This window comes from Odontesthes bonariensis, chromosome 21 (assembly GCF_027942865.1).
Source record: "Odontesthes bonariensis isolate fOdoBon6 chromosome 21, fOdoBon6.hap1, whole genome shotgun sequence".
NCBI classification, from domain to species: Eukaryota; Metazoa; Chordata; class Actinopteri; order Atheriniformes; family Atherinopsidae; genus Odontesthes; species Odontesthes bonariensis.
Window position 1 is genome coordinate 11854091 of NC_134526.1, and position 20559 is coordinate 11874649.

At 39.4% G+C, this 20559-nt stretch overlaps 1 protein-coding gene across 1 annotated transcript; it reads right to left on the bottom strand.

Annotated features, from left to right (window-relative positions):
* Nucleotides 1–2764: 2764 nt before the first annotated feature.
* Nucleotides 2765–20390, bottom strand: usp31 (ubiquitin specific peptidase 31). The gene is made up of 16 exons (XM_075453651.1): nt 19207–20390; nt 18739–18873; nt 18346–18440; nt 18179–18271; nt 16916–17051; nt 16518–16665; nt 16232–16412; nt 15980–16091; nt 15655–15749; nt 14717–14794; nt 13535–13664; nt 12694–12813; nt 12017–12242; nt 11740–11898; nt 10305–10457; nt 2765–9713 (listed from the first exon to the last, which is right to left on the bottom strand). Exons 1-16 carry the CDS (start codon nt 19729–19731, stop codon nt 8221–8223), a joined length of 3879 nt encoding a protein of 1292 aa, XP_075309766.1. The 5' UTR covers nt 19732–20390; the 3' UTR covers nt 2765–8220.
* Nucleotides 20391–20559: the final 169 nt, after the last annotated feature.

Here is a 20559-nt window from a genome sequence, read left to right on the forward strand (position 1 = left end):
CAGTTCCCTGTGAGATACATGACATCTGCAGCTGCCCCACCTCCGCCCTGCTCCACCGGTGCCTTGGATCACTGATCATGCTGTCCAACATCGTTCCGCCTGGGAAAGATCTCAACCATCAATCTCCAAACTGTCAGCAGCGCTGACCCTCCGGACCCCAGAAGAATCCTGCAATAGAAATCAAACGCTTCTTTCCCTCTGTGGGGAAAGTCAGTTGCAGTCTTTTTTTCTGCTTTGAAATCCATGCTGTGAAGGCTGGCTGACTGTTCTTTGAGGGGGAAAAAAGAATAACAAATGAACAAGCATGCAAAAGTGAGAAAACAAACAGCTAAGTGTCTGCAATAGGAGGAACCTCACATGTCAGTACTCATTGTACAGCTTTAGATTTTACTTAAGATTTGATGCATTTTTTTACACTGGAAGTGAACATCAAGCAGAATCACAGTAGTGTTTAAAAGCTAAACATACAGCTGATTCATTTTTCTATTTTAGTAATTCTCTCCACTACTGGCTGCAGATAAATACGCCTTTCTTTTTGTTGATGATAAGACGTGGAGGCACTTTCATTTTTCTTATTTCATCTAAGACCTTAGTAACTGTGAGGCCGAGACCCTTTATAATGTGTTATTACAGACAGGTTCATGTTGGTGACCTTTATCTGCGTTAGCACATGCATATAATGTCGGGGTCTTTCACCTCTCGGCTACCACCTTTCTGTCTCTGTCTTCGCCGAGTCTTTCCCCTGAATTCTAACCTCCTTTTCCTTCCATGTAAAATCAATTATTATTGATTTCTCTGCACTCTCTGGGGTGGAGTCAAAAGAAGGGACAAAGAAGATAAAACCCCAGGCAGATAGCCAAAGTAACTTTATTGTACTACAGGGGACTGATCTGATCATGAGAGAAGAGTCAGATGCTTGTTTGACTCAACTTGAAAGCACCGGAGAATAAGAATAAATGGCATCCGCTGCTTACCAGGAAATTTAAAATGATCCATGAGGTGGATCTCACTGGAGCTGACTGGGTGTCCTGTTTTATAGCACAAACAAACAGGTTGAGAGATAAATAGAAACACAGGGCGAGAGGGACTAAGATGCTTCAAACTTTAAACAATGCAGATTGTCACGTGTGAAGATGGATGATTTCTGGCTTTTTTTTTTTTTTTTTTAAAGCACTTACAATATTCCCATACCAGACAATTTGAAATGCTAAACTTAGTACCTCTACAACAAACTGGTTTCTGAAAGATACTTTTACAGAAAAAGATTTAACAATTCTAATTCGAATCTGAACAAAAGTATTGATGCTTGAATACAGACTGAGTTTTAACAAAGGTGGAAAGAAACTCAGCGTTTCACTGGATTTTGATGAAAAATGCAACATTTATCTGAGGGAAAACTTTATTCGCAAATTCAGATCATTTGCATGATATCATGATCATCTGCAGTTACAGATGACAGAAATAAAATCCCTGCTCTAGAAAGTCGGTAAGATTTGATTCTGATCGACTTGCTGCTTTATTGAAATGTTGCTTCAGATGAGAAATATCAAGAGAACTTTCATAAGGATATCTTTGAGTTCATCTTTTTTACCTATAAATACAATAATTATAACAATAATAATAATATGTTCTACTCTTTAATGTGAACCAGAAATTCCGGTTTTCGTCCTATTCAAACTCTGAAGGCTCGTAAGGAGGAGTTTGTTCCCCTCCTCGATGAATAATGCAATTGAAAACAGCATGTTACCCCATTTAACTTTAGTGTCTCTCTTAATATGCTCATACATTAAATACTGATCAAATGTATAGGTTATAAAGATATATTAACATCTGAAAGGTATTAGTCGTATTGTGTTAGAGATGCGATTCAACATACAAACCAATAGATATAACTATTTATTTTAGATATACTGATAACATTGCTCAATATGAGCATTTTTCTCAAAACTGGTAGTTAGAGACAGTCCCCACTGTTAGGCCTTGATCCTAGGAGCATGGTCCACAATGCATATTGCTCATTAAAACCAAACTAATCTCACATCACAAAACTGGGTGTTTTACTTTGTCTGGAATGAGTGTTGAAGCAGGATTCTTTTCATTGAGAAAAGCTAAACTCGGCACATCTCTGCTCTTTCCACTCTAAACATGTGATTAGGAAAAGTCTGAAATAATAGCCCTGCCATCGGTTTACTGCACAGCCTTGAGATCTCAGTTTGTACACAGGATAAGTGCACTTGGAAGTCCAAACCCATCTCACAGTACACTAAATAAAAGGAGGGATTTCTCATTTCAGATTTAAGGTGAGACAACAAGCTTATTAATAAGCATTAATCAGTGTCGAGTGTACAATAACACACACACACAACTATTTCTAATGCGTCTTCAACAAACTAAGGAAACCAAGGAGCTACATTTTGCTCTGTGCCATGACTAAGGTCATTTGTTTGAGGAGAGCTCCCCCTAGTGTTGAAAGAAAAGTGACACTATAAAAAAAAAAAAAATCAAAGCTTTTCATATGCAGTATGTACGGAAGAGTATTAGGGCCAGGCATAAGAAAAAATAACAATATTTTGCCTGTTGAGAATAAAGTTGACATGTCGAGAATAAAGTCGAATTTTTGAGAAAAAAGTAAACTCCTCTGGTCCATCATCTCATTACTTTATTTTCGACATGTCGACTTTAATCTCGACAGGCAAAATATAAATATTTTTTCTTATGCCTGGCCCTAATTCTCTTCCGTAAGTATGACACAGGACAACCATGACAGCATCAACATTTTAATCAGATTTTTCATTTGGTACTCAGTATATACACATTTAGTTCTTTTGGAGGAGAGAAAAAAAAAGAAAGAAAAGTGCATATATAATGGTAAAAAATAAATAAATTAACAGAAGTACAAGACACAGTCCAAGGAACTTGAAACTACTGAATGTCAAAACAGCAAAAGAAATGACATATACATAAGCAGGATGAGAGGCTCTAAGGTAAATAAAACACTGACAGTTCATACAATGCAGTTAATAATGAACCTGACACAACAAATAATGCCAAAGACCTGTAAATGAAAACAGTTCGCCATAATTGCAACATACTTTATTAAAAAAAATAATAATAATGAATTGTGAAATGTATAAAATGTATGAGAAGACTAAGAAGTTTTTGTTTTTTTTAAATGCCATGCATACACTTCGGTGTTATGCTGACATTCATTTATTCCAAAGCTCCCTAGTTTTTGTATCCTCCGAAGATACAGTCCAACCTTTACATATTTGTTTTTGCTTAAGGCTTGTGAAAAGTTCCTGTATCATCTGTTTGTTGTTCTCTCATTTAGAAAAGAAAAGATCAAAAGCCTCTGGAAGCATAGCGAGTTTTACTTTTTAATATTATTATTATTATTGTTATTGAGTCCATTAGAGTGCACGGGGCCACTGTATTTGCTGAATTTCAAGCTAATGTAGACCGTCCGTACTTCAGTTCGAAGGCTTATTGCAACTTTTATTTTACAGTCAAAATTATTTCATTTCACCAGTTTCACCATATAAAAGTTCCACTTTCTGGGACCTGGTTAATAACAGCAAACAAATAGGCTGTGTCAGAATAACTCAGCCTTTCATCTGAATTAGCTTCTACACACTTTCACAAGTGTCATGAGGGGGAAAAAAATTACATTTTTTTTTTTTTTAAATTGAAAAGGTTATTGTTGGATTTAAACTGCCTGTTTAGAGTTGAAAATACACCACCTTATGACTGAAATGAGAAATATTTCAATGTACTGTATTATAAAACTATATATTTACTACTTTTTTCTTTATTGCAATTAGCTACATATGCATCTTGAGTTTTTATGCTATGCTGCGAATGAGCGCATCTTCGATGGAAGTTGAGAACGTGGCAACACGGCTTCACAAACTGTTATCACTGAAGTAAACTAACGAAAGACTGTTCACGACACATACATACATACATCATGAGTCTATTTAGTAACATACATCATGAGTCTATTTAGTAACATACATCATGAGTCTATTTAGTAACCACATAGATTATCACATCCATAGTGTTGTCTCTGCTGGTGTACAACAGTAAATATTTGAATAAAATCAAACCAAAATAAAGACAATAGCCCACCGGTTGGGGGGGTGCTCTATGCACCCATAGAGCACAGATCAGCAGAGTGTAAAAATGAAGGTAGAAACATACAAACAATATTGCTCGGAGCAGTTATGCCATTAGATATATATTTACTGACAAGATTTTTTTTTATGTTAAATCTTTTACATACAGATGAGATATTCTGCGTTTACCTGCCTCTAAACATGGGAACGGTGTGCAAATGAAGCAATGGGATATACGAGCCATGCACTGCTCTCTACGTTACACAGCTGCAGATTCTTGCATAGTTGATTAAAATACATGCATCAGCATTTTCATGCAATACTGCATTCCCTACTTACTCGGTTTTCTACACGGACAGGTTCACAAAACAACGACAAAAATAAATACGGACAACTGCAGCGAGGGAAGCTAGAGAGGAGAATAATTCCCATCGAAATGGTGATTCAACTTCTCGTAAGTTTTACCCTGAATTTAGACGAGTTGCACTGGATCTTAAACGGGCGCAAAGAGGAATCTTCCCCCCGTGGAGCGCAGTCGCTTCCACGGCCTTTTGAGCCTTTTAAAAAAAAAAATAAATAAAAAAAATAATAAAATCGACCGTGCTACACTCTCTGAGAGTCAGCCATGATCTAACTTTGCATGAAAAATAGATGATCAAATGATAATCATAGTTTCTTTCCTCTTTCAGACGGAGAGCTACTAATGAGCAAAAGTTTCATGGCTGGCAGTAGATTTGCAACACAGTCTTTCGAGTGTTGATACTGTCCAACACCACCAAACCTCTGCAGAATTTTAACATCCTAACTTACTGCCATGACGCAGATGATCTTATAGGTTTTAAAACTAAAACAATGTTGGCAACGCGGTTGTGATAAAAAGTGGTTGGAAAATAAGGGAGTGAGCTGCATCGTTTAGTGTTCAACTGTATATATAAAAAGCAAACGTGTGGTTAGACACCTAAAATCATCTGTATTTACATATTCTAAACAATATACAGCATGACTCAGATTGTCAAAGGGCCACCTCGAGCTCCTCATTTAAAAAGAAGAAAAAAAAAAACGAGTATAAAAAGTGAAGGAGGCATAACATCCTAATGCACTAGTTTTTTTGGCTGTATGAATAGATTAAAAAATATTTTTCCTCTTTTATCAGGCAAGTTGATGAATGGATAAACAAGTGTAATGGCATGATCCAGCTCTAAAATACAAACCCAACGCCTACAACTCGATTACAGACTTTACAAAAAGGCAAACAAGACGGTGAAACCCAGATTTACATTAAATTGTCCTGCTTTGATCCCAAAGTGCCAGGCACGTGTTCCTGATAGACCAACGCGTTAAACGGAAACGAGCAGCGATAGGAATGCCACCGCATTTAAACATCCTGGTGTGCTTACGTCCACGACCCATAAGAAATATAGTTGTGAGCAAAGTGAAGAGTGCAAAAAATATATATATATATATTTATTACAAAGAGAAATATATCAAGAAAACTCCCACAATTACAAATGGGAGAAAATAATTCAACCTTTATGTCTGTTATTGGTTTTGGAGGGTGAACAAATCATTAAGTCCAAGTGCGTTATTACTTCATCCACCATCGCCAATGTTTAATATAGGTATTCAACAGACAAATTGCAAAGGAATAGCTGTAGCATACTGGGTCTACGCAGGGAAAATTTACCTGCCAGCGTTGCATTGATCATCAACTTCTTGGGAATCTTTGGCAGATAACGAATAATGTGTGGTTGCAAACCAAACTGCAGCTTTAAAAGGAGCTTTAGAAAAGGTTCATGTAGCTAGGTTATCTACGACTGGTAAATTTAAAAAGCCCAAACCCTGCGCGGAACACTGAACGAACACAGTCATGTTTAAATAAATCCGGTGGCATTTCATCTAACCATTGTAAACCTGACAAGAGACAGAAAAATACTGTAGATCTAGAACCCAAAATATTCTCTTCTTAAATTAAAAAGGATTTTCTGAGTCAATATTAACAGTATAACCACATTCATTCTTTGAAAACGTAAGACTATGCTGGTATCTAATGTATGAGTATTGCCACTGGAGGTGGGACAGCTCCGCGATGATGGAGTTCATCGTTCTCAACAAAGACAGCAAGCATCATGAGAGCTGCAAAAGCGGTATTCTGCCTCCGTCTTTGCTTCTATCGCTTTACAAGAATACCAATATTTCGTGCGGGGTCCTATAGTTCAGCATACACGTCCACATTTGGACAACAACTGCTTCCAGACAGCATGAGCGGAGTTCTAATTTGAATTAAATGGCTTGTATGTATTCTAATCCAGGCTAAAGAAGACAAAAAAAAACCAAAGTGGCAAAGTTAATATCCCCTATGAGGTACCACAGGTTATGATCAACAATGCCAACAGCTTTCTTGCTCACTGAATCATGTGGTCACAGTTCTGAACATCATAATTAAAAAGTATGTTTGCTTAAGAAACATCAGTGCCAGTGAAGCAGTGGCCTGTTACAGCACCAGGTGTATAAAAGGGGCGACTTCTTACTGTAAAATGACCCCTGAAACATTGAGATGAAAGTACCCTTTTACCATTTCAAGTCTAAGGCCTGTTGACTCTTACTTTACGATATGTCTCGAAGTCATTTAAATAATCATAGGACTATAATCATCGTACTACTTTATCTATACAAAGTGCGAACAAAATAACATTCCTACCCAGTGATGCATACAGTAGAAGACTACCATGTTGCCAAAGGCAATTATTTGTTTCCATGTACAGCATTGAAAGGCGCTTAAGATCATTTTCATCTCATAGAGGGAAAAAAAAAGAAAGAAAAAGGGTTACATACTATATACTTTCTGTCAATAGCTGTACAGACACATCTACATATACTTATATAACTTGATTTTAAAGGGTTTCATTCCAAAACACACCACCTATTTTATGGAAAAGGACTTATTTTCAGTGAACATTTCATAAAACACATTTCTATCAAAAAAGTACTCCTTAAAAAATAAAGTTTCAAAAATTGGAAAACCTTCCAAATTTGTAGAACAAATGTAATTCTTTCTCATCCTGCATCTCTGTTTATTTTTTTTAACCTTATTTTGGTCCAGAGCCCGTCAGCCTCTCAGCGTTTCGCGTTCCTTAAATATTCAGAGCGCAGTCTCATTCGTTTCCCTCCGTTGTATCAATCCTAGATGCACTCAAGACTTGTAGTGTGAAATAACTCAAGAGTACAAAACGATATCGATGTCTTTTCCACCACAGCTTTAGATGAAAAGAAAAAAGAAAAGAACACACTGAAAGGACCCTCGATGACCAACGTGTACGGGTACGGTGAAGAGCATTAGAGATACGTACTCGTCAGACTGAGTCTCAAAATAAGCAAAAACTATCCAGTTATTTCGGAATGAAACTCTTTCGCATTTCTATGGATTTATATATTTACTCTGTTTCAGTATCAGAAGCTAATTTTTAATGTTATGGTTCCATCTACTTAGCTGTTTATTTTCAAATGCTTACAGAAGAGCAGCAGCATTCTTCAACCTGAAGTCAGAACTCACTGAAAACTGCGACTCGACGACACTTGTTTTGCACTGTTGGTGTACACTAGGTAAATATTTCTTGGACCCTTAATTCTGAATGTTTTTTTGCTGCTGCATTTTTAAAGATTTAAAGATTCCAGAAAGAAATCGGGACGTACGGTCCCGCTATGAACACAATAAAATGGGTTGTGCTGGGCAATTGAAGGGATATTGGCGGGATTGTGCACACCACACCGGCAATCCTGCACAACAGTTTCATCAAAATCACACCCGACTCTCAAAAAGTTAAATAACAAAAAAAAAATACACCTCATTATAAACCAATATTAGCAGCATACCAGACATGTGCTTGGCACCCAGGTATGCAGGTGATGTAGTGTTCTTTACTTTATCTGAAACGGCTCAAACTGGCCACCAATATTCAAATCTCACAGCCAAACTATGCTTCTATAGCCAGTGTGCAAAACCATAACATCAAAAAAATGTGTCTTAAATACATCTGGTGCTCACTGAAACTCAGGCACAAAGAAATTAGCTGCATTTTGTCTGTTTAACATAATCCCTCCAGATGTATCATTGAGGCCTCTGTGTTGTTCGTGCAGGAGATTGCATGCTTGATGACATCTTTCGGGAAGATGCCTTCCTTTCAAGGGGCTTCTTCCCATTTGCAGGAGTCTTGCTACTTACATCGGAAGTGGAAGACTTGGACTTGCCTACATTTAGTAGAGTGCGACTGAGAGAGCTGGGGGGTTTGGAAGACTCCTTTGTCTCTGACTTTGTCTCACCTCTGTGAGTTTCTACATGCGTCTGCGAAGACGCAGCTTCTCCGGTCTTTCCATCATCACCACCCATCTCCTTGGCCTGCCCATTCTGCTTGCATGTCCTTTCTGAGGCCTTTTTAGTAAGCATGGTGCTCTTTCCCAAATCAGCCGACCGGCGGCTTTCCCTTTGTCGAAGGGCACTCTTGAAGAAAGACAAGCCTTTCTCCTCAGATTTGCTGTTACGCTGCAGGTCTCTGGTGGATACGCTGGGTGAGCGCAGGCTAGTAACAGAAGAACTGCTGCTGGAACTTCTCACAGATCTCCTCTCAGGCCTGTTGCCTTCCCCGCTCTTGGAAAGTGAAGAACGGGCCACAGAGCTGCCTCGGAGGGTGTCAACCAGAGGGCTAGTGTGCATAGAATCTCTGCTCCAACTCCTTTCTACAAGTCGTTTCCGGCTGCTTGTGGTACTTTTCTCGGCCGGACTCGGATTCTTCTTTGCGGTTGGTGAGGGAGAAGCTGAAGACTGAGGTGTAGAGCGGACGCATGGCTTATGTTGTGGAGTCGCCTCAAGAGCTGGACTTTTGTCCTTTGTCTTGGAGGGAGTTCCACTGGGTGTTGAGGTGCTTTTCTTAGCATTTACACTCTTCTCCTTTGTGTTGCTCAGCTTTTTGCCTTTCACAGGTGTACTGGAAGACATCTCAGACGCAGATGTCTTAAGGGTTGAGCACAACCGTTTTTTGGAGGTCTTATCTTGCTCCACTTTACTGGAACTCTTTGTGGACCCTGTGCTTTCTGCCTTTAAGGCAAATCCTCCAATGCTACTCTTTCGTTTCTGCTCTTTAGAGGAAGTTGCTTGGGTGGGTACTATGTTTTGGTCTATAGCTGTAATCTCATTGTTGTTTTCTGTTGACTCATTTTTAGCGCTCTTCTTTTCCACTGTAGTAGGAGCCCTGCAGTACATCATGTCTGAGAACCTTTTATTGTTGTCCTGGTCACTGAAGTTGCTCTCCATCATGGACAAAGGAGTCCTGCTGCCAAAGTAACGTTCATGTCTGCTGTAGCTGCCAAAACAGGATGTGGAAACCTTGTCATCACAAGCTTCTCCTATCCTCTCCAGAGGAGGGGAACAACGCGAATCGAGGGAGAAACGTGAGGGGGAGTTGGATCGCATCTGAAGCTTGGCAGAGAGGGACCAAGAGGGCCTTATGCCGCTGTCACTGAAGGCTAAAGGGCTGGCTATAGATGATCTGGAAGACGAGCTCTGACGCTGAATGCTTCTCACAAAAGGGCGAACAGAGAATCCTCCTAAAAAGAGTTTAAAAAACATTTAAGAACAAGCGTTTTTATTTTAAACAAGAAACATTAATGATTTTTAGCATTAATGCTAAGAGGCATGAGATAAACTGAAAAGTTGAATCCGTGGATGATTTTTTTTTTTTTTTTTTCAGATTAAAAAAGGTGAATAATGATAATAATGATGAGCACATAGATTTTTGCATGAGTCTAAATATCGGAAATCAATAGTTTGGCGTTTTGTTAGTGTTTGCATTAGCATTCTACTACTGTGTTGTGTTCATGTGCCGTCACCCAAAACAAGAACTGTTGGCCATCGAGACCTGGTTATAAGCACCAATAGAGTATTTATCAGTTTCCCTTTTGGAATAATTAAATATCAAAGCTGGCATTTGTGAATACTTGTTTGTATCCTCTTTATTTTAATGTTTGCAAATTTATTTTGTATTTCTTACTGTCTGCTAAATATTACATTGTTACTTATTTTTGGAATTTTGGAGTATGTCGATCCGGTTTCCTTCTCATAAACACAAGCATCAGCCCCAACCTTCAATCAATAATGTGACTCGTGTAAATACAAACAAATCTAAAAGATATTCTCACCATCATCCTCACTGCGCTCTCCTGGAAATTCTCCCGACTCAGCTAATGAAGCCAGGGAGGTGCGTCTGGATGAGGCTCCGGAGGCCAAGCTAGCAGGCCTGCTGCCAGGCAACCTGTTTACCCAGTGGTCACACAGGGATGAACTAGTGGAACCTGTGTACGGGACAAGATCACAGTAAATCTGAAGAGATCTGAACACATCACAGCAGCTTTAAAATCTTTACACTGGCTTCCAGTCAGTCACAGAATAGATTTTAAAAGCTTGCTGATGGTTTACAAATCCCAGAACGGTTTAGGGCCAAAATTCATCTGTGATATGTTCAGAGAATATAAATCCAGCAGAGCTCTTAGATCCAAGGACTCAGGTCAGCTGGTCCAGTCCAGAGTCCAGACTAAACATGGAGAAGCAGCATTTAGCTGTTATGCTGCAAACAAGTGGAACAAACTGCCAGTGGAGATTAAACTTTCACCAATTGGAGACATTTTTAAATCCAGGTTAAAAACATTTCTTTTCTCGTGTGTCTATGCATGAAATCTGCACGGTATCTTTTAACTTATCTTGACTGTTGCTTGTTTTTAAATTCATTTAAATGATTTTATTTGTTTCTCTTTATATTCTTTTATGTATTTTAATGCTTCTTCCACTCCCTGCTGCAATGCTTTTATTTTATGTAAAGCACTTTGAATTGTTTGTACATGAAATGTGCTATATAAATAAATTTGATTTGATAAATCGCTATTCCGATTTTCAAAAATACCAAAAAGCATTTTTCAAAGAGGTATGATTTTCAAAAATAATATATTTGAAAATGCTTTTTGTTCTCTGTGCAGGCGTCAGCAACGGAAACCCGATTAGAAGAAATCATGAGCTGGTTTCCTTTGCAGCTCTTTATACAGTCGCTTGATGTTGCTTTTGCCTGTTTCAAAGAAGACTCGATCAGAATTGTTACTCAATAACAACCACTTGCAACGTAGCCTATACCTCCATCCTCTGGCAACACTATGCAGCCTGCTTTGTTTGCTTCAAACCAGTTGATAAAACCTGTTTGATTTACAATTCTTCGACTGCTTTAGCACTGCTTTGCTAGTGAATAGAAACCTGACTATCAGGAGCAGTAACCAGTTGAAGCTTGTAGAACCGCTCCAATAAATGACAGGTTGAAACACAGAACGATGGCCGACTATGCCTCCATATCACATTCAGAGACATTCACTAAACTAAAAGCTACATTTAGGGTCAGATGCAACACTACTGTTGAAAGTGCCTTAAAAATCAGAATTCTATCCGAGCAGCAACACGCAGATACCCGGACATGAAACAAGCAAAAACACATACTACATTAAAACCAAATCACAATAAAGTAAGAAAAGACCGGACAGCTTTACTACCACCACGAACACAGCAGATGACGAACATTATAAAGAAGATACTGACCAGCAACAGAGCTGTTGGCAGACCAGGAGGGAATGGCAGTTCTCCTCTGATAAAACAGTATGTAGGCTGTCTGCTGACACACGTCATCATCAGCTACTGGTGACACTTCACTGTCATCAAAGCAGTACCACTGACCATCGATAGAGTTTTTGCAGTAAGCTGTGAACACAAAGTGAGGATGAGAAGCAGTTCAAAAGGATAAACTCACCAAACGCTTGACTAATATCTTAATAATCTTCACAGACTACATCTGAACTGCCACAACTGTTTTCATTACCAGTGTAGTGGCCTCCATGCATATTGCCATGATGGTTGCACACAGCATACAGGTCATACAGGTAGTCATCAGGGTTTCTTCCCAAACCATAGGAGCGTCTCCATGGTGACCAGTGGGAAGGTAAACTCCAGCTGCTTTGGCTTCTCTTGACCACATGTGGAGCCATGTCCATCCCCATTAGCGGGAACCTCACCATGTTCTGCATCTTCACCCTACGGTCGCCCTCCTGGAGTAGAGGTAAAAAAGCAGCCTTGATAATTAAACTTTTATTCCTCTCAGTCTCAGTCCTCCATGTGAAAATGTTGATTTCAACCAAGCAATTACTAAATAAAGATTTCAACAGAATAGGAATGACTTAACAGGCACGGATTCTGTAATGCAAAATTAAACAAACAAATAAATAGAGAATACTTGTTAAATTGCCTGAAAACAAACGAAAAATATCTAATTTATCATAACTCTTTTGTACATTTGGTGGCATAAAGAAACAATATAGCTGAGCATAGAGTGGTGTTGTGAGCTTTTCTCTGTGTGCAGCATAGTCATGAGCATTGCCTCTAGTTTCTTTTAAATGCCTTTCAATACATTGTATAGAATACACTGTAAGAACACAATACAGTGAACTTGATAATCAAGACATACATTTTGATTTAAAGTGACAAGATGAGCTGACATACCTGCCTGAACCTCTTGAGGTGCAGGATTAGCACATCCGGCAGCGTCCACAGGCTGAGCTTTATGCGACCCTGCTGCAGCTGCTTGCAGTGGGGACAGCGCCAAGCATCATCTGGGGCCAGCTGAAACACACACGTACACATTTGTTTTTACATCTCTGTGGGGATTCGCCATTGACTAATTGCATTACCCAACCCCTTACCCTAACCGTAATCATCCCAGCTGAACGCCTTACCCTAAAATTAACCATAACCTAATTCTAAACCTTACCCTAAAACCAAGGCTTAACCCTTAAAAAAGACAAAGAAAAAAAAAAGAACACGCTGTACCCATCAGGACTGCAATTTGGTCCCCACGCTTACAGAAAATACCCATAAATTAGTGTGCTATCAAGTTTTGTGTTCCCACCATGACATAATGTGCACACACACACATACACCGCCAAAGAGCAGCAATGAAGAACAAGTTCCAACCACACAGCTTATAAAATAAGTTTTGCACAGGATGAGGCATGCGTTTTCCTTTACTATCTATCCAAAGCAGTTGAAGGCTAGTTGAACCACAATGTGTATGTTGGACTGTGCCCAGAATCTCGACTTTATTCCGTACTTTGCATTAGGAGTCCAACACAACCACAGAGATTCAAAAGCTTCTTCAAAAGTGTAACAATAAACCTGCGCAGACATAAATATGATACTACATTTCAAAACATATCATTGAGCTGTGGCAAAGCAAATCTATGCTTTATTTGCAATGTCAAACTATTGACAGAGTAAAGCTCAAGCCCTTAAATGCACCACATACCACGGTAATTGACTGTATGTTTTTTCCCCAAATGGTTACCTGCTCTTCTTTGGTGTAGAGCTGAAAGCACTGAGCAAGGGTGCAGGCCTGTGGCTGATGATGTTGTTCCCTGTGCATATAGACACTCTCAGCATCTGGAATATACTCCTCCTCAGTGTGTCCAAACAGACTGTGGGAAGACAAAGAGAAGCTTTCACCAACAAAGTCACGAAAGGTTTAAAATATCCGCTGTAAGACTGTCAAACGAATGTATTTCATAGTCACAGCAAATATGACGGTTGACGTATTTTTTAAAACACAAGGCAGGTGTGCAGCTTGGCGTTACATTACTGGTTAACACCCAGCAGTGCAGCAGCACTTTGTAAGAGCCCAATACTTGCACAAACACAAAGTAAATGAGAATATGAGATGATTCATTCAGAGCCAACATCTACAATCATGTGCTAATAAAAGAAAATTGATCCAGGAATATTCTTCAGAAGCAGCGACTTAAATTTCCACAGAAGCGGTGCGTGTATAAAAAAATTAAAATGGGTACTTGGCTGATGCTACAGAAATCAGAAGACATGTCTGATTGTGTAGGCAGAACGTCAGACTGTGGTGTTTACTTGGTTTAAACTGGTTCAAATGAAGCACATCTGCTAGAAGATTGACGTAGTTTATTTTTCAAGATCCAATAGTGTAATGGATAGCTTTTACTGAAGGAGTAAACATTAAAGGAATGAAAAGAGGCCTGTTATACAATCTAAAGGCTATTTCCTGTGAAATAACCTTAGGACACGGGGCAATCTTTTAGGAAAGCCTGTTCAAAGCTGCCAGGTTATGTCCTCATGTAATGTCATCTGAAAATGTACTCAAATGTTGCCACACTGCAAAACCCTCTTTGCTAACAGATGAAAGATGTGTGGTCAAGGTTATTCTTTTATCTGTTGCCAGGTGATCAGCTCAGGCTGCTTTTCTAAAAGCTTTAACGTTCAACATTAGTTCTGGAATTTTGCTGATTACGTGTATGTTAATACCATGTTTTACAGCAGCTTAATCAATGGCATTCGGTGCATATTTTCTGACACTTTTTCAACAGCATTACATTTTGATAGATTCTATATGGTATTCAAAATAAAGGTTATAGGAGGCACATGTCAAAATCTGCCATTCTGTGCTGACCAACTATAAACTAGACCAATAAGTCAGAAGTACACATCATGTATTAGTAGTACTCACTAGTCCTTGGTCTCTTTGTCCCACTCAACCACAATCTTCACATGTGGTGGCCCCCCTTGTCCACAGGACTTGTATGCCCTGCAGTAAAAAACATACATATATATATATTTTAGTGGAAATTAATTATTTCAGACATTTATACATCTGATATCAACCCCTTCAATTTTGTTATTAGAGATTAGTGTGAGGAATTTTTTTTCTGGCCAATATTTTATGTTTTATAATCTTTGTTTAATTTCCTTTAATGGCTTCAGCCTGAATGAATGAATAAATTAATTAATCAATAAATGCCTACATTTCAAGCGTTTCTTAACACAATATATCTGGATAAGAACAAAGTTCCATATCCTGCACTTAAAAGCTGCATCAGAGATATGCATTAAATGTAAAATGAGGCTGTTACATCTTTCACTGATGCACCAGCACAGTTGGAACATATGTCATTACTGTGACATAATATGAGCTTGTAGAAGGAGCTATACTGGGATTCGAGCAAACAATCAAATGCCTGTTACGGCATGTCCTCTGCCAATGTGTATGAGAGGACTAAAACTGAGGGAGCGTGTCAGGAAAAACAAGTCCAAAGAAGTAAACTGATGCATTCTGACCTCACTCCATTTCTCAAGATAAGGCCTGTCTTTAATTTTTAATATACTGTGCTCACCTAGATCTCCACCAATCTCACTTTGACGTGTCACTGACATGTACTCTGAGCATGCCCAGAAAACATTCACAATATAAATAAAGACAGGCATTTAAAAAAAGTATTAGGTAGTCTGAATATACAAACTGGTTCCAAATATCTTCTGTGGAGGGGCAACTCGCATGCTTGGATAATGTCAACTTTAAACTGTTTGTTCATAACATATTTGAGAACAAATAGTTAAGGTCACATCTCCCATCTCTGACCAAATATAACATTAAATATCAGGACTGACCTATCAACAGTTGGGTGACACAGTGGTCGCTCATCTTGGGGAAGGAGGTAGGTGATGCCAACAACGCCAACCACCCGAAGACTGAAAGGTCCAACCTACACACAAACATGCAGTAAAACATAAACCCCCAACTGACAATCCAGGTAATAAGTCCAACATGTTCATGAACACATTATCGTTAATACGAATACTTATGAACAACATCGCTTTATAGATTTCTTTAGGCGCTCACTTTGGAAATAAAAGAATCAATCCATCCATTAAGATGACCAAGGTGGTCAATAATCTTACATCTAATACAGAAAGGCAGTGATCTTATTCCTACCTGAACGTAGACCCCAGGTCTCAAAAGATGGCGCATTTTCTCCAGGATCTCTTTTTGTAGAGCATCCCAGGTCACAGTGCGCTCCATGTACAGTACAAAAGGAAGGCCAAACCTAAAAAAAATAAATAAATCAATTTAAAAAAAAAAAAACACAAGACACTGCTTCTCTAAGCTGTTTTTGAATTTTGTGTTCCTAAAGAGACGGAGGAGAAGTTTAAATCTGAGCAGGTAAAATAATGTGAACTGCAGTACCTTTTTCCCTGGTGCCCGGTACATGCTCTGTTACACACCAAAAGGATCACTTTGTCCGGTCCTAGATTTTTATTGGGTGATCCAGTTACGGGAGTCATAGCCCCCTGCATGAAGGATGGAGTCCTGCCGATTTCTGTCCCATACTTCAAATTGTTATGATTCAGGTTGGCCAGAAGGCTTCCTATAAAAGAAAGAACAGCATCTCTCAAACAGTTCCCAGTCTTTTACTCCAAGTGTCCAAAAGGGACAATCTAGATGGATCTTCCATAAAGGTTGAATCAGTTACCTCTTTTTGTGCGTATGTTTTCCAGTTTGAAGGTTTCTGGTGTCTCAAAGGCAAAGATGGAATCGCTCTCTTGAATGATGTCGAGATCGTCGTCGTCGTCACAAAAGGAACGATGAAAGCCATCGAAGTACATTTCTGTCAGAACAAACTGAAAGAAAGAAAGAAAGGGGGTAAGTTTGTAGAAGTACAAAACAAAATACCTCATCCTGCTTTAAAAGTCACTTACATTCACTTTCAGTTAATTTTGTAAAAACCGTGTGAAGCAGAAAAAAACATGTCAGAATTTCACATTACGTTCCAACTGCAAGGAGGACTGGCTTTACAAACTCTCAGCTGACAATGTGTGCCTGTACTATGGTCTGACACTGCCAGACCCTGAGAAGCGACAGGAATAGCACCTGGTCCATGGGGATCTTGGTCTCACGTGACACGGCATCTCTGAGGCGATAGACTGTACTTTTGACGGGAACAGCCACTCCAATCCTCATACAGTGAGAGTACTTTCCCTGGTAGACGATTGTCACATACAAGGGCCTGAAAAAGATGACAGTTCGAGGAATAAAACATTTGTTTAGCTATAATACTGCAATTCATCATCGATCAGTTGCTGCTTTGGAATCCCAGTTTAGTTTTGTCAATGTGTGTTTATAACTCTTTGAACTGAAGCCCAAAATATTTACTGATAACTCGTTATCAGCCGTTTCCTGTGGATCCGGCTCCCTGTTAGGCTCTGCGGTTTTAAGACAATCTGAAAACATGAAAAGCCTTTTTAATATAACTGGTTGATCTGTTTGTGCACTATGTGTTCTAATATGTTCTTTTTTTTTTTGTATTTTCCCAAAGTTTATGTTTTTATATCACTGGTATTGGCAAATTGCTTAATAATAGTTTTAATTGTTTACTTCTACATTTATTAATCTATTTTATTAAATAATCTTTATATTTTGTTGTTTTTTACATCTTTGTTTTATTTCTATTCTTACTGTTTAAAGCACTTTGGGTTGTGCTTATGTTTGAAAAGTGCTCTTTTGGAACCTCATTATTATCTTGTGTTTTGTCATATTGACAGACAAACCCACCTAAATAAAAAATGGCAGCTGTCCATCCACCGTGTCAGACGCTGCTTGTTTGTTTTGTATTGTTTATATGACTAACTAATCTCTTAATGGAGAACTAATCTGTTATTTCATTTCAAATTGACTTTGCTTAATATGCCTTTCTTACAGGCTGATGTCAAAACGCTCCATCAAAACAACAAAAAGATCCCACTTTTGGAGACTTCTCTTCCCCCCTTTTCTCCTCAGTATTCACACTTCATCGTGTTTTGGTTTAAACTTTGAAGCACATGCTCCTCCCACACATGTCTGCTGCTCCTAGGCAGGTTACATTCTTCCTTCTGCAACCACACTGACATTTGCTTCACACCCCTGCAAACTGGTCAACTCACATAAACAAACCCATGCTGACTTTGACTTTCAGTGAGACGTGTCAACTGTTTAAGGACCTTATGTTAAAGGTGTTTGCTTATGTGTTATTAACTAAGAACAAAAACAACCCCATTAAGCAGCAGTAATTAGTCAGAAACATGTAAGAACCTGTCGGCTGAGCACTGCGAACTAGTCACTCCCTGCTCTATAACAGAGCTGAAGAAAGAAACTCACCGTGTGTGTGGAAGCGGGATTGGTAATGAGATACAGAGGAAGGGATCAAAGGTGTTGCTCTGCTTTTGGCAATGTGGGCAGGTAAGAGAGGACCTGTGGGGAAAACATTACATTTCTGAATATGATCGACAGATATTGTGGCCAGATGCTCTTGGCATTAAACCTACCTATACTGCGCCTGAAACAATTCCTGCACAAACGACCCAGCAGAGAGGGGAGGAGTTGGCCCCTCTAGGCTTTGGTCATCTTCATCAATAGGGGGCTGACGAGACAAAAACAGGTTTTATTAGTCTGATTTGCATGGGATTAATATACTAGTCCATCAGGTTCAGAAGCCCCTGTAAAAGACATTCTGCCTTCATGGCTCTTTACTACTCAGTTCCAGGGAAATCACTTGGAAATACAGTCAGGCAAGCCTAGATATGTCATAAATTATGAAATATAGTAATAAAAAAGCCTCAATAACAAGCCTGTAATGCACTATAAAGCTGAGTCATCAGAAAAGAAAATTAAATTAAACAAAACAACAGCCTATGAACTATGACCGCCTCTTATTTCACCTTTATAGCAGGCCTGCCGTTGGGGTTCACGGTGTCGAGGTCTTCGTGTACTCTATCCAGCAACCACAGAAGAAACTCTTGAGCATCATGCTGAGAATTCCCTTTAAACTGAGTGGCATTTTTTGAAACAGCGTTCTGCAACAAATGAGAATGAAAAGTTACCATGTCTGACACAACCTCGACATTATTTATCCTCCATGGGCCCAAATAAACCTCTATCAACAACAAACCCTCGGTCAGCTTATCCATTTTCAGTCTTAGCTAATATATATTCATATTTTATACATTGTTTTATCCACATCCAGTTTACATACATAGAAGTCTCTTTAATCGAAGTAACAAAAAGAATAAATCATGTTTTGCAGGTCTACAACATGTTGGAATATCCACTCCTAGTGAAAACAAAAAATATGAATAGTCTCAGTCACATGAACATTACTATACCATCTTGCTTTGGTTCACTCTTACCTTGAAGTCCCTGCTGTGTTGGGGGGTATACTCAAACGTCCACAAAGCCCGCACCAGTCCTGACAGCTGCTCCGTCACTTCTCCTTTGGCCAGAGGACCTTTCTTCTGCAAAAGCACGCCATTTGTCTGTGGTTTGTCCTCATCCAACTCCTCGTCTTTATACTGCTCCAAAACGAGGAACTCGGCGAAGAGTTCAGTGTTACTGAGGCATTGCAGTATTGCATTCATGAAGCAGGTATTCCCATGATTTTTCAGACCCGACACTCCAGGAACTCTCTCCCCGGACAGGAACCCCCCCAGATCCCCGTCCTCCATGGGGACATCTTTATTTCCAGCCTTAAAAGTGGAAAACCCTCCATCATCTTTGTCATCGTCGGTCTGTACTTCGGATCCGAAGTGTGATAAGGCTGTCAATGTCCTCAGGACTCTGCTCATAAAACTGCCCACAGAGCGCACAGAGCCTCTCCTGAACAACTTCTTGCCGAAGCTGGACTTCTTGTCCTTGCTCGTGGCTTTGCAAGACATGATTTCCCTTTCACTCAGACTGATGGGCTGTGCTGAACGAGAGTCACATCACTGGCTGTCTGCTGCTCCATCTCTAAACACGTAGGCAGCTAAATCAACTACTTGTTAACGTTTCCCGCCATGCATCGTTCAGCTTGTTAGCTAACCTTAAACCCTGGTAACATTTTGATAGGTTTCTCCATAAAAGCATGCAGCAGTTAATCCTGCTGTTTTACTTCTCTAACAACGTTAGCGTATCGTGCGCTGCAACCTTGCCTGAAAAAGGCTGGCTTAGGCTATTTCACGCTAACGTTGCACGGACATTATTCAGGTTGGTTGCATATTCCTTTGACTTGCTTTACTGTTACCTGGTTTTTGAGGTTCACTTCCCCGCAGCAATAAGCCGACATCAGTTACGCTGAAGTAAAAACAGCAGCGTTAGCTAATTCAGCCAACGCTAGCGCTAGCTCCAATAACAACACGAGCAACAAACACAGTGACAGTCCTCTTGCCTCAAGATGTTTAAGTCCAACACGCACCGGTACTCAGCCATGGTTTGCAGGGAACAACGGTCAAAGTCGCGAGAGTGTTAAATTTGATTAACTCCATATTCCTAGTACATTTGGAGGCACATTCGGGCTAGACAGGCTTGGTTTACTTGTGGTTCTTCTTCTTCTCCTTCATGTGAGCCTCAGACAAGCCATTTTACAAAAGCAATACCGCCACCTACTGGACAACAGTAAAATAAACAGTCGGACTGTAAAATTTGAACACGTCCCAAAACAGCAATTTTTTTTCCCGTTTTTCCAACAAACACGGGTTAAATTTGCAAGAGCGACTTTAATTGAA

Excerpts from the sequence above, each read along its gene's own strand:
- usp31 (XM_075453651.1), bottom strand. The coding sequence starts at position 19,731 with ATGTCTTGCAAAGCCACGAGCAAGGACAAGAAGTCCAGCTTCGGCAAG. Across the intron at positions 17,052-18,178 it reads ATCCCGCTTCCACACACACG|GCCCTTGTATGTGACAATCG; the intron begins GTGAGTTTCTTT and ends CATCTTTTTCAG. Across the intron at positions 13,665-14,716 it reads GACAAAGAGACCAAGGACTA|TCTGTTTGGACACACTGAGG; the intron begins GTGAGTACTACT and ends GTCTTCCCACAG.